Source organism: Rhipicephalus sanguineus, chromosome 6, assembly GCF_013339695.2.
Source record: "Rhipicephalus sanguineus isolate Rsan-2018 chromosome 6, BIME_Rsan_1.4, whole genome shotgun sequence".
NCBI lineage: Eukaryota > Metazoa > Arthropoda > Arachnida > Ixodida > Ixodidae > Rhipicephalus > Rhipicephalus sanguineus.
This window is the reverse complement of record NC_051181.1, coordinates 86,196,926-86,210,431: the sequence shown is the minus strand read 5'-3', so window position 1 is coordinate 86,210,431 and position 13,506 is coordinate 86,196,926. Positions and strand designations below refer to the sequence as shown.

The window sequence follows — 13,506 nt, the reverse complement described above, 5'->3', positions numbered from 1 at the left end:
ATCGTCTTTAGACGACATTTGCAGCGAAGCACGCAGATACGCGGCCAATTTTTTGATGAGAAATAATTGCACACACTTCTTTTTTCTCAATTATTATTCTCGCACAATTAACTTGTTACAAATTATTAAATGTTAAAAATGTTAAAATTAAATATTCTGATTTCTGGTTTTTAAGTACTTTTCCTAAGCTACCCGATTCTTGGCCAATCCTCCTGAGTGGGTGTGAACCAGCAGCACAAGATCTACATCTACATCTAGATCTACAGTTGCGGCCGAGGCTTGCACCAGTAAAGACGTGTCTCTTCGGGTCTCGGCATCATCCCTAAAGGGTTCAGGGCTGGCGGCAGCCGCAAAACTACATCTGGCGCGCAATGGGAAGGGCCCCGCCCCAACATGTTCTGGCCGATCAACGTACGCCGGATCCCACCAGCCCCTGACTTGGGCCCCCTGCACGGCGATATCGCCTTCGAGGAGCTATGGGCGCTGAAGCGGGCGTTCATGGATACGGCCGCCTACGGGGTCTACGAACTGGTCCTCCTACATCAGCCGGTCGAGACTCTCATGCGTCTCTGCGTTTCCGGGAGAATGACCTCCGACGAGCAGCGGCGTGCCATCATCGCCCTCGAGCACCTCGGTACTTACCTCAGCGTCCAGCTGCCCCAGCAGGCCATGGAGGCTCTGGCGCGCTCGTGCGGCGAGGCGGCACCTGGGGCCGACGACGAAGGCGGCGCCGATGCGTGTGCTGACGAGGTCGGCGTCGAGGCTCGTGCGGGCTCGTGCGGCTGGCCGGCACCGCGGGACGACCAGCGACGCGGTGGCGACGCATCGTCCGCCACCGAGGGTGCAGCGTCCAGGAACGGTGAGGCGAACACGACGTTGGACGACGCGATTTCTGGGGACAGGGCCGGTGACTGTGACGACCTTGAAGCAGAGGTCAGAAAGTCCCGGGATGACGACGTTGCGATAGCCGTGAAGAAAAGGAAGAAGACGAGGAATGCGAGGAGGAAACGGAGGATAACTGAACACAGGGACACGAGACTCACACTAGACGAATTGGAGTCTGGCATCGACGTGGTCCGCGCTCATGACCTTGAGAGGGACAAGGCGGCCCTTGAAGCTGAGGTAGATCTTCTCAAGCACGAGCACGACGTCTACAAAGCCAGGGCAACCACCGGAAATAACGCAAAGGGCCGCCACATTTCTGACCTGAAGGACAAGGTCTGTACTCTGGAGAAACAGCTCGAACAGCAGCTGGACAAGTCGCGGCAACATTTCGTCGAGGCCCAGACATCCTGGAGTGACAAAATCTACACCCTTGAAGCTCACATCTTCAACCTGAATCGAAAGGTGGCCGAGGACTCGCTGGAGTACAGTCGCATGGAGAGGCTGCTTGCAGATGATCAGCAGCAGCAGTGTGCCAAGTTCGAGGAGCAGTTGATGCAGAGGGACACTGAACTGGCAAACATGCGGCGCAGCCACGAAGAAGAGCTCCAGCGGCAGCCCGCACTCCAGGACTCTCAGCTGGATGCGCTATGGATGCAGGCGGCTGATCTCCGTGCGCAGCTCACCCAGGCCCAGCAGGACCGCGACCGAGAGGCTAGTCAAGTGCACACATTAATTGTGAAACTCAACCAGAAGGAGACAGAGTGCAAGAAGAACCAGGAGCAGATCCAGGGCCTCGAGCAGGGCCAGAGGACTTTGTTGGCAAAGGTCTCCGAGCTAGAGAAGCAGCTCAGTCTGGCGTCGGACTCTGAGACAATCCTCAAGCACGGTTTGAAGAGGAGTGAGGCTGAACTAGAGACCATGCAGGAAGAGCTTGCAAAGCTGAGCCATGTGCTGGCCTCAGCTGAGATCGAGAACAGGCGGCTGATGGATGAGCTTGAGGCAAGACACCAGCAAGCGGATAAACTATCCAGGCTGGAAGAGATGACGCAGGTGCAGGAATCCCTGGAGAGGGTGGCCGGACAGGTGGACCCGTTCGAGTATGAACCTGCCACCCGCATGAGCAACTGCACCAGCGTGTCTGACCTGCAGCGCAACCTCAGCGAGGGAGACGTGAGCGCCGGAGGCGTATGCAGTCGGAGCTTCGTTGGGGACGTCACACTTCCGTGGCTGCCGAGGTCACCTGCGTTCAATAACTCCTACCTGGAGGAGTGGCCGCCACCCGCACGTGAATGGTCTGGAGGACTACAAAGGCAACGACATACGACAACGACAATGGCTTATGACTCGCTGGGACCGGTGCTGCACCAGAAGCATCGGCGTTCCGCCATGCTCTCGACCGTGGTCATGCTGACGACCGTGGTCACCCTGAGCGAGTCCGGTGCCCCTCCATCTTCGGGCGGCGGCAGAGTTGCCTCTGCTGCTCGCGTCTGCAGTTCCCGCGTCCGGCAGCCCATGAAGTCCCACAGAGCGTTGTGGGCGGACAGCGCCGGCATGTGGTCGTGTGTGCCACGTGCAGTCCGCCGTGGCCAAGGATAGCCGGGACACTTGCGCGGACTACCCTTGTGAAGTTGCCCGCGTACTTCTCGCTCATTTTTTTTCCGAGGGGAGGGGCAGTATGGGGGCGCTCAGCGTCTGTGAGCGCGTAGAAGACAACGACGATCGCATGTGCGCTCGAGTCAAACGGCAGCCGCTGGCAGCGGGCAGTTGCGGCCGAGGCTTGCACCAGTTAAGACGTGTCTCTTCGGGTCTCGGCCTCATCCCTAAAGGGTTCAGGGATGGCGGCAGCCGCAAAACCCTACAGTATATATGCAGGGAAAACGTTTTGGCCATTTTTGAGAAACATAAATTTGGGAGCTCTACATTCGGGTCATTTCGCCATATCCAAGGGAGAAGGTGTGATTTGTTGGGAAGCACTTTTGTCTAAACTACACGTTTCACAGTTGCGATGTTATCATTAAGCTGTAGGTTTCCCTGGCCCGAGATCCACATTTGTATTCATAACGTACTTTTCAAGACAGAAAGTCGCTTCTGTGGTGGAGACTCTCGGGACATTTAAAAAAAATTAGCAGATATATCACTTTATGCAATCACATCTTCGTTCACAAAAAAGAATAATGACTTTCAAACTATTTTGACCAGCCAGGCATTAACATGTCTGTGCGTTTCTTTCCAATACTTTCCAGTTTTTGAACACAACTGAAACAATATATGTATATTCAACAACTGACCCTAGTTGCATATATGACTATGACAACGAGGAAGAGGGGAGGCCCTCATGTATGCAATATCGACCAAAAGTTGAAGGAGATGACAAATATGTTTTCAACATGTCGTATATATTGATCTCTACGTGGTAAGTGCCTCCTATTTTACATCCTGGACGAAAATTGTATGCAGTAATTTTTCTTCGCTGTGCCAACTAACAAAATTTGTTATTTTCGTTTCTCTGCATGAGCATCACTTATTCAAAGCTTGGTTGGTTGCAAAATCATTGGAGTGCCCACAGCTCTTTCAACACAATCAAAACAAGACTGTTGGACTTTGAGAAACGGAGAAAAAATTGTGCTTAGGATGAAAACATCCGTAAACAGGGGGTGGGTGCTCGAGTAGACGTTTCGACAAGTAGACTTGTCTTCTTCAAGGCTCGAACTGATTTCCTTAGATCTTGTGTGTATATGTTCGTGCCCTCTCCCCCACAAGGGACAGGGGGAGGGCAACTGCCAAATTGGGGCTGGGAGAGGGGGGAGAGGCAGCCATGAGGAAGTGGGTGAGTCAGAAGGTAGTGGAAAAAAAGAAGAAAAAACGGGGTGTTGGTGGAGAGGGGTATACGTTTCGCTGAATAGAGATTCTCAGTGGATGCACGTGGCCGTTAACAAGAGTAGTTTCGAAACTCCTAGAAGCGCTTAACTCTCTTTGGTTTTCGTTTTGTATGTACCTTAACGAATGGATTCAAGAGCCCTCTTAGAAACGTCAATACCAGCTGGCTGGAGTGTATTGAACTTGTGAATAAGGTATGACTCTGTATATTTTCTGTCTCTTGGGGACCGGAAGTTTGACTGAAGTATGTAAAGTTTTAGATCGTGTAAGGTGTGACCTGCTACAATAAAATTCTCTATCATTGCCTATGGTAACTTCTTCGCCGCTTCCCCGCGATGCCAGTTTAATCTCAGAATAACAGGCTGTCCCGTTTCGCCAATGTACTGTTTTGTTGCCATAGCAATTATACGCACACTCTTGGCTGGTTTTTGCCATCGCCGTCGCCGTCTGTCGACGCCGTCATGTCCCGGATAAATATGTGTATGTATATATAAATGAATGCCACAAAGAAAAATCACGAGAACAAAAATTTCCGAAGCGCCCCACCGAGATTCGAAACTTCGAACCCTCGCTCCGCAGCTTGCTGCCCTAAACAACTCGGCCACGCGCCTCCGGCTGTTTAGCATAACAACGGCGAGCTATTTGTATACACCTTTTAACGCTAACGCCACGCAGAGCTCGGAGGTGCTTCAGTATGTGTAGTATCACCTGCGAGATTGCCCGAAGGGCGCGTTTAAAGCAACGCTCCTACATTTTTCTTCAGACGCGCGCTGAAAGGTGGCCCCTTTCTGTAGCCACTGACGATGAGAAACGCCTAGAAAACGATGCGTCTAACGCCACCACGTGGCAGCAGGCACGGAGGGGTCACTTCACGTGCCGCAGTTTTAAAGAAACAGAAGTCTAAGGGCGTTGGATTGTAGAGCGCTGCTCAAACACGAAGTAACAACCGCCACAGTTAGTTCGCGCTCGTCCTGTGTGTACCTGTGCGTTCTTTTCGAGTGTCCCTCCTTGTATTTGAGCAGTGCGCTGCAAGTGTCGAGCTGTGACCGTTGTTAGTTCGCGGTCGTCATATGTGTGCTCTTTTCGCCACTCCTTTGCACTCGAGCCGTGCGTTGCAAGTACTGAGCTGCTTGCCGTTCTCCGTGTGACATTACAATTTGTTGCAATCGCATCGATTGCTTCGCCGTTGGGCGAAGCTGTAACTTTTTGGCAATATGAACATTCGATCATGTAGATACTGTTTGAACTAGTGCAGATAATACTAGGTTTTATATGATGGGTGTAATGACTTCCGGTGCTTTTAACTACAACTTCATCTTGAAGGTGTTTACAAGTCTTACATCTTGGACAAGAACAAAGATGTTATGTGGTCAGTAGAATAAGGGTTTAAGTTCGCATGCACTAACATGTCCTTGAGATTCTTAAGAATCGTATACACACGAGATCTAAGGAAATCAGTTCCAGCCTTGAAGAAGACAAGTCCACTTGTCGAAACGTCGGCTCGAGGACCCACCCCCTCTTTACGGATTTTTTCATCGCAAGCTTCTATCTTCCTCTTCCTGTTGCCTTTTCAAAGTACTCTGTACAGCACTCACGAAGACAAGTGCATTGAAGTTCCTGCCGCGAATGAGAAAAGCAACAATAATATCTTAAGAGAATTCATTGCAGGTAACTAATTGCGAACTGCATAGCGCAAATTAGGTACATGACAGAGAAAACCACACACAGCAAAGTATAGAGGAATTGTAGAAACATTTATCACAATAAATATAGTCGCGAGTTGGGGCTTGTCCTGTCTGTGTGTGTTGTCTCGGCTCCGCACGTAAATTGCGCTCTGCATTTTCCAAAACCAGTATAAGGGGGCGGACTTTTATTTCCGGCTTCCGATGTGTAAGTGAGTATGGATTTGAAACATTCCTCTAGGCCAAGTTTCTTTTTTAAGCAGCGTGAGGAACCCCGGAGGGGCGTCTGCTTCGGCAGGCATGGGGTGTGGAGCGACACCACGGACTCGAGCTAAAAGGGAGTTTAGAACACTCCCACGCCTCGCTGTAGGTGGCTTAGCTGTGTCCGGGGCAAAAAAATCCTGGGGGTTGAGCCTACGCCAGGTGATCGGACCTTTAGAACCCTGCGGTGGAGGCAACACACCCTTTTATCCCGGGCTTCAAGTAGACGACACCCCCTGGGCTTACCCACCCAGGCAAAATGCGCAGTCTCCTTTCCCGGTCCTCCACTCCTATCTTTTATTGCTCTCTTACCTCACATGTTTCATGTGTTCTCTCTTTGATTTATTGCGAAATGTCGTGGTTGCTACGTTGCTTGTTGGGAGTAGCCACCCTTCGATGCGCTATATTTGGTTATGGCCATAACGTGCAACTGGTGCTTGCAGTATCAGTTTTTACACTTCCTGCAACGTCCTCTCGTTGGGCTCTGTGGTAGGTGGTTGGCGTTACTTCAGAAACAAAAAAATATTCCATGGCTTACTCTTGCCCCAACTCCCGATCGCTCCCAGAAACGGCGGTGCCGCGAAGATGTACCTTACTCTGTCTGATACCAAAATGATATCATCATTTCTGGTCTCAAAATATCTATTAGAAACTTTTGGACGAGGCTGCAAAAAGTCAAGAATGGGCAATGGAGATCTCTTGGAACTGCAGGGTCACGAACAACATGAGAAACTTTCCAATGTAACAACATTTCGGGACGTCCCAGCGACAGTCACCCCGCACCTTGCGATGCACACATACCCTGGTGTTGTGTCAGATGATGACCTCATAAAACTAAAGCTGAACTTGTTGGATGCTGGAGTGACCAGAATGCCCTAAATGAGAAGACAATTGGCACGAGGCGCGATTGAAAGGAAGTACAAACAAAGCATCTGATTCTCACGTTTCGCTCAAATGTTCTGCCCGAAACTATCGAGGCAGTTTACATGAGACTCAATTAGGTGCTACCACAAAATCCCCTGCGCTGCTTCAAATGCCAGCGATTCAGCCACAGTTGCCGCGCCCGGTGTACTTGTGCAAAATACTGTGCAACTGAATCCGCGAAAACGCTGCCCATTGTGCGAATTGTGATAGGGACCACGTCAGATATGTTTTATCGTGTCCATCATGGTAGGCACTGCCTCGGACCAATCTACGATGTCATGTGATGACATCATCATTTGACGTTACGCCACGTGTGTCGCTGCGCCATCAAGATCGCGTCATATTGTCGACACAAATTCTGACGATCTGTGATGTCATTGTGACATCGTCACGTGATGATTATTTTTTGCATCACTCGTATGGACGCCGCCGATGGGAGAAGCCGACACGGGACGCCGGCCAATTTTTACGTTTGATACCGCCCCTAAGGTTTTCGCCTGGAAAGTCCCACCACAGTCAGGTTAGAGGGAAATGCGACGGGCGTCCTGTCTCTCCTCCAGCTTGACGGCTATTGCTCACACGCCGAGCGTAAGCGGGGAACGCGGTGTTACGGCCAGGCGAGCCAGGCGAGCGTCACATAAGTATTTCTAATATGAATGGATGCTATCAGCGATGCTTTGGCCAGCAGCCGTGCTTTGGCTAAGGTTCCCACCTTACGGTGTGCTAAGGCTTGTAACAATATTATGCCACGGCCGGACTGGACAAGTGTGTGGATGTTTCTCCGCGCGCCTCTCCAGTGCGGCCGCGATTACGCTTCTCCTCTTCGAAACGCGCCGAATAGGATGGCCCAGGGACGGCCTCGAATCAACGGTACCAACTGAGGAGCGAGTGCTTGCACTGGCACGGCCGCTACATAAAAAAGAAGGTGCGGTCCGTTGCGTCGCGTCGCCGTCAATGGGTGAGCGCGGCTCGGCTGAATTGACAGTTGCGGCCGCTGCTTTGGGTGAGGGCGCCATTACTCCAGTACACAAAGCAGACGCCGGTTCGTGCTACAATGTGGTCGCCACAGGATTTCTGCGTGTCCGTGTGCTTTTTAGCGTGCTTTCTCGTGCATTTCTTGTGTGTAGGCAGCTTGCCTCATGTTTCCTGTTGCTTGAGTAGGCTTCTTTGGTGCGCGCGTGTGTGGCAGACGACGAGAGACGACGGAAGGTAGGACGGTATGGTGAAGTCGGCGAAGAAGTTGTGTCGTTCGTGTGAGTCGTGTAGTGCGGTTAGACGATCTTGAAGAATTGAGTGATGTCGCCGTATGAGAACTGTTTTGAAGAGTCGCCGAACGACGGTGATCCGGACTGGAGTTCATTTGAGTGTTTCCTGGAAGAGAAACATTCGAGAAACGTTCGAAGAATTGTGGGCTGCACACGTTTGGTGAATATTCAAGGCCTTTAAGTGTTCTTGGATAGTTTCTAATGGATGAGAGTACATTTGTAGCATGGTAAGTTTGTTCCCATTGTTTTAACCACCATCTAAGTGATGATGCGAGTTGTAATTCATACCCGCCGAGTGTGCAAGTTTGGCTGATGCTTGTACTGTCTTAACTGAGAATACGCTTTGTGTTGTCAACTCTTGGCTCTAACTCGGTCTTTAGACCACAACCGGTGTTAGTTAGCACACTAAAAGGACCTACATTGAAATTGTGTGTGCTTTCGTGGTGCGTTTCGGTGGGCCGATAAGTCAGCCCTTGGAATCTGCCCGGCGACTGCCTGGCCATTACGGGATCAGTGATTGAGTGACACTTTTCATTTCAGGTGAGTCAAACGGGCAGCATTCATGGAGAGTATTGAGGACCACTCTACAAAACATTGGTACTCCTAGGGCAAACTGTTCACATATGTGGGGTAATCGGCACTTCTAATAACGACTTCAACATTCAGCCTGTAATGTGCAATTATAAAACGCGTTTTCTGCGGCCTGATTGAAGTGTCGCGCGTACAAATGCGACTGTCGTAGCGCTTCTCCGTGAACGGCGGTACCGGAGTGGTGGTGCCAGAGCGGGCGCAAGGAGAACCAGGCCCCAAAGGCGGTTTCGGCGCCATGCAGCAGGCCGCACCTGTTTTTTAAAGACGATAGCTTTCTTGGGGAACTTAAACGCCGAAATTTTGGTCTGTCTTTCTGTCTTCGTTTGTCGGCACGTCCCTCGATTCAGCCACTCGGCCAAAGTTGAACCACTTGCCCAAGGGCCAGCCATCGTGAACGGCTGACTAGGTTCATACTTGTGTACATTGTTGATCAAAAAGCGAATATTACGCATATCTTTGGCGCAACATCACTAGGTAAGTATTAGGTGGTGTGTTTCTTTAATATAAAATACATAGATACGTAATTCTAGAGACCCTAGTTTCTTAAGCTGCGCTGAAAATACGACTGCGCCGAAACTTGGCTTCCTCCCTGCCCTCTGCACAAGCTCATTGTTGTGTTTCGGTTTCGGTTCAGTATTGCACTGTACGAATGCCATGGGCCGCCGCTCTGGCATTCCTGCTTTACCCAGGCGACGTGAATATAAAAGAGGGTGTGGAGAGTACTCGTTGAGTGCGGACGTTTCTTCTGCTTCGGCGCTTCGGGCCAAACCGCGTGTTCGGGCTGGCTGGCGTCCCCACCGGTCGCGTTGGTCACCGCCGGTCTTCGCCTGCTGCTGCGCCGGGACTACCAGCCCGCAACACAGCATTCACGTTTCCCGACGTATTGCCAGATGGCGTTCATATCTCACGCAGCGCCTCTTCTATCGTCTTTAGACGACATTTGCAGCGAAGCACGCAGAAACGCGGCCAATTTTTTATGTAGTGGCCGTCGCACTGGCATAGAGAAAAATAAAGGAGGCGTTGTACAAGCAACGTAACGTTGCTTGTCCGATCTGAACTGTACTGAAGCAAATGAATGCGTTCTACAGACGATGCCCAAACCATTTGGGAAGCAGCACACTTGCTCTGGGTCCCTGATGCAATATTTCGTGTTGGCGGACTAAAAGTGACCTACTGAACAACGCGTAAGTTCAATATAAGAAATGACACATTTCAGGAAAATTCCCACTACGTCAAAATTGAATTCCCAAAACGCGTTTCTGTGTTCGCGTGCTGGTCCCTACGTTGGGCGGTTCTACAGGCTGACGAACGCTAGAAAGAATGTGACAGACGCCCCACGAAAACGGTGTTCCGGAAACGGCCGCTACCTATAAATACAGAAAGAAAGAAAGAACGAAAGAAAGAAAGGGAGGAAAAAAGAAAGAAAGAACGAAAGGAAGAAAGAAGGAAAGAAAGAAAAAAGAAGGAACGAAAGGAAGAAAGGAAGAACGAAAGAAAGAAGGAGAGAAAGAAAGAACGAAAGAAAGAGAGAAAGAAAGAAGGAAAGAAGGAACGGAAGAAGGAAGGAAGGAAAGAACAAAAGAAAGAAAGAAAGGAAGAAAGAAGGAAAGAAAGAAAGAACGAAAGAGAGAACGAAAGCAAGGAAGAAAGGAAGAAAGAACGAAATGAAAGAGAGAAAGAAAGGAAAGAAGAAAGAAAGAAAGAAGGAAAGAAAGAAGGAAAGAAAGAAAAAATGAAAGATATGTTATCTTATTTAAAAGCTTATTAGGACCATAAATATGCGGTTGTTAAACTCTGGTACTGTAACTGCAAAGTTTGAGAGCACCATAAGCATATTCACGCTAAAATTACCTGACTAGCTGCTGTTGCGTAGTTAACGATTCTAATTTTAAAAAATTCCACTATTTCCCGCTAAAGGGGACCATGAGGCGATGCGAAGCCGGAGCACTTGCACGATCGCGTTCCGGTGGCGTTCTTTGAACATGCTACCGACCTCGCGTCGTGGAACGCGAAGAGGAATGCTACGCGCGTCTTGTCTTCCCTCTAGCCTGGCCGTTAATTCTTACAGGGCGAGCGGGGAACGCAGTCGGTAGGTGTGCGAGAGGGGGCAGCGTAGGAGTGGAGCGAGAGGGGGAGGGGACGCGCATGCGCTGATGCTTATCGCGGCGTTGCGCGGGAGAGAATTCCGGCATGTCTAGCCCGCGTTTCAGAGGAAGAGCGGAGGGAGAGGGGAAGTGAAGAGGGAAGGTTGAGAGGAGGAAGTGGGAGAGGGGAATGTGGAGAGGGGGGAGAGGCTATGCGCATGCGCAGTAAGGGTGGTCACGCCGCACACCACCACCACTACCGGATTGAACTCCGCCATAAGATACTTCGCATCTAAAATGCATTGTTGGCCCTGCGTCATATAGGAATCGGTATAACACGAAAGTGAACGGTGCCTTCACAAAACGAAATGCTTATCTATTTTACACTCATATATGAGAGCTTGCATAATGACTATTGGTGTTTCACAGCTATAGCGCCGTTTGACGTGGAGGACATACGTTGACGCCTAGTGGCACATCTCTATTAGCAATTACATAATAAACACTGGTACTTAGCATGCATTCATTCAAAACGCTGTCATTTGAGGAGAGAAACGCCGAGGCGTGCGCTCCCTAGTAAGAGGGTAACCTACGCATGTCCGCATGAATTATCACAAAACGCTTTAGGCACGCAAGAGGTAGTGTTGGAGGGCGTGCCGCTTCCCGATTACATGTCTCTCGATGCACTAAAGCCCTAACGGAGCGACAATCGCCGATCGACGTCGTTGCTTTTCTGTGCCGCTTACTGCATTTGTTTTATAGTCGGTGCTATGGCACTTGCATCAGTAGGCGACGTCGAAACACCTGTGGTGCATATGGAAGATGCACTACTTCGGCGACGAAGCGTCACAGGTCAGTACGACGCGAGAGGCAAAGTGCGTAATGGATACTGCACAGAACCGAATCAGCTAGTACCCCACATTGCACCGACCGTCGTTTCGTATAATATTGCACCGAAACCCTCCATTGCGCTGAAACTGCCGGAGTGCTGCCTGTCGGCTCTCGTAAGTGTCGTGATGCAGTACTTCTCTTCACATCTCCTAGACGATGACACCGTTCCTGCCAACCAAGATCCCTGTGGGAAGAAGAAGGTGTGAGAAGTATAAGGCGCATTTGTGAAGCGCCGTGCTGTGAGTCTGTGCCGCAGTGGTTACAGCGCCCGGCACCTATCGTTTCGGACAGAGAGTTCCTGGGTTCGACTCCTAGATCATCCGAAGCAACGAAACTTTTCCACTTTTTTTGTTCGTGTGCATGTTGCGTGCCTCACGTTAGTGACAAGAATAACGTTAGTGAAGTCTTGGTGGGTGCCGGCATAAAAGAGTTGCGTATTAAAATAGCACACGGTAGTATTTGATAAGAAAACATGGGTTGTTTTTTTAGAAATACGCGTACGCAGTTATTTCATTTTTGCTGTAGGCTTTGCAGTAAAAAGCATGTGCTGTGTTGCACGGAATGATTTCTCTTGTAGTCAATTTGTTTTTGCTATTGCTAGTGGGATCCTAGACGAGGGCCGCCACCCAGAGCAACCAGGGAGATTTATGATGAATAAAGTTGTATCTCTCTCTCTACTGCAGGCACACCAAAATATTTTGCGTAGAACTGGGAGAGACAAGAGTTCTCGGGACGCCCTATATGATGGGAGAGTGGCAGGAAGGTAAAGCATGCAGTACCATGATATTCCGCTTTTGCACAAGCTGTCTACCATTGGCTGATGCACTAACAATACTTTATTCAGAAGTGTGATAGTAATTTTGTTTCAGTAAAGACTGTTATTGTAAATTATGAATACTAAATGGAATAGCAACATCAGTAGAACAACGATGTATGATCAGACAAGTAATTTTCGAGAGCCTCTGAGGAGAACAGCGGTTTCCCATAGAGAGCAATACACTCGGAGTGGTAAGAGTATATATGTCGCCAGGGCATGTACAACCGCAGATTCTAAGGTAACCAGACTAAGGTAACCTGAAGAATATTGATGTGACGAAGTCTATTTCACAGTTCTCAGATTGTGAACGGCAGTTTAGAAGTAGCCCTGAAGAGAAAAGCTGTGCCTTACCAATGGGGTAGAAACGTGCAGACTTAAGGAAATGGTTAAAGTTAAATTGAGGACAACGCAGCGAGCCATGGAAAGAAAAATGATAGATGTAACCTCAAGAGACGGAGAGAGAGCAGAGTAGGCTAGGGAGCAAACACATGTTATTGGCGTCTCACTCAAAATTCAGAAGAACAGTTGAGTAAGCGGAGGACATGTACCGAGTGGCGAAGATAGCCTCTGGTCGTCAAGAGAAAGAGACTAGATTCGAACAGAAGTCAAGTATGTCAAGATGAGGGAGAAAGTTAGATCGATAGACGAGATCAAGAAGTAAAGATCAAGAAGCACAGGATCGGAACAGTTTGAGATATATGGAAGAGGCCTTCGCCCTTCGCTGGATTTTGAACAAATCATACTTCATACCGACTGCGAAGAGATTCCGTTTGTGTTACAACGATTTCGCAATACATAAAATAATAACGTCTGCACAGTGGAAGCCTGAATACCCGCTGTTGTTAAGTACTATTGGGTCGCTGTTGAGTCACGCTAATACCATGAGTATTTGAGTGCAAAACAGCAAAATGTGCTCTATTTAAAGGTTTGTACAAAGAGTGCCGAAATTTTTGCCTCTGGCCTCGAGAACTCCGTCTATCTGCTACCGAATGAATATTGCTGAGAGGAATTTTTTAAGAAAAAAAAACTGTCATTTATTCTCGCAATGCTGAAAATAGATTTAAATGCAGGAAGACGATCGCAGTGAAGCAGAAAGTTCCAACAAGATATGAATGTCAGCCAGTGTAGCCATCACGTGTATTTAAGCCTCTGGCCCCTATCGGAATATACAAGGGCATAATTAGGCACTGACTCCGAAGAAATTTACTGAGGGCTTAAAAATCGGGCAA

The 13,506-nt window shown here is 49.3% G+C and overlaps 1 protein-coding gene across 2 annotated transcripts in view; it reads left to right on the top strand.

Moving 5' to 3' along the window:
• LOC119395979 (uncharacterized) overlaps positions 1 to 13,506 on the top strand; it is a 58,968-nt gene that overhangs the window by 19,194 nt on the left and 26,268 nt on the right. For both annotated transcript variants that reach the window (XM_037663010.2, XM_037663009.2), the window contains exons 2-3: positions 3,129 to 3,298; positions 12,144 to 12,223. In XM_037663010.2, the coding sequence (XP_037518938.1) occupies positions 3,129 to 3,298; positions 12,144 to 12,223 (250 nt within the window). The remainder of the gene's footprint in view (positions 1 to 3,128; positions 3,299 to 12,143; positions 12,224 to 13,506) is intronic.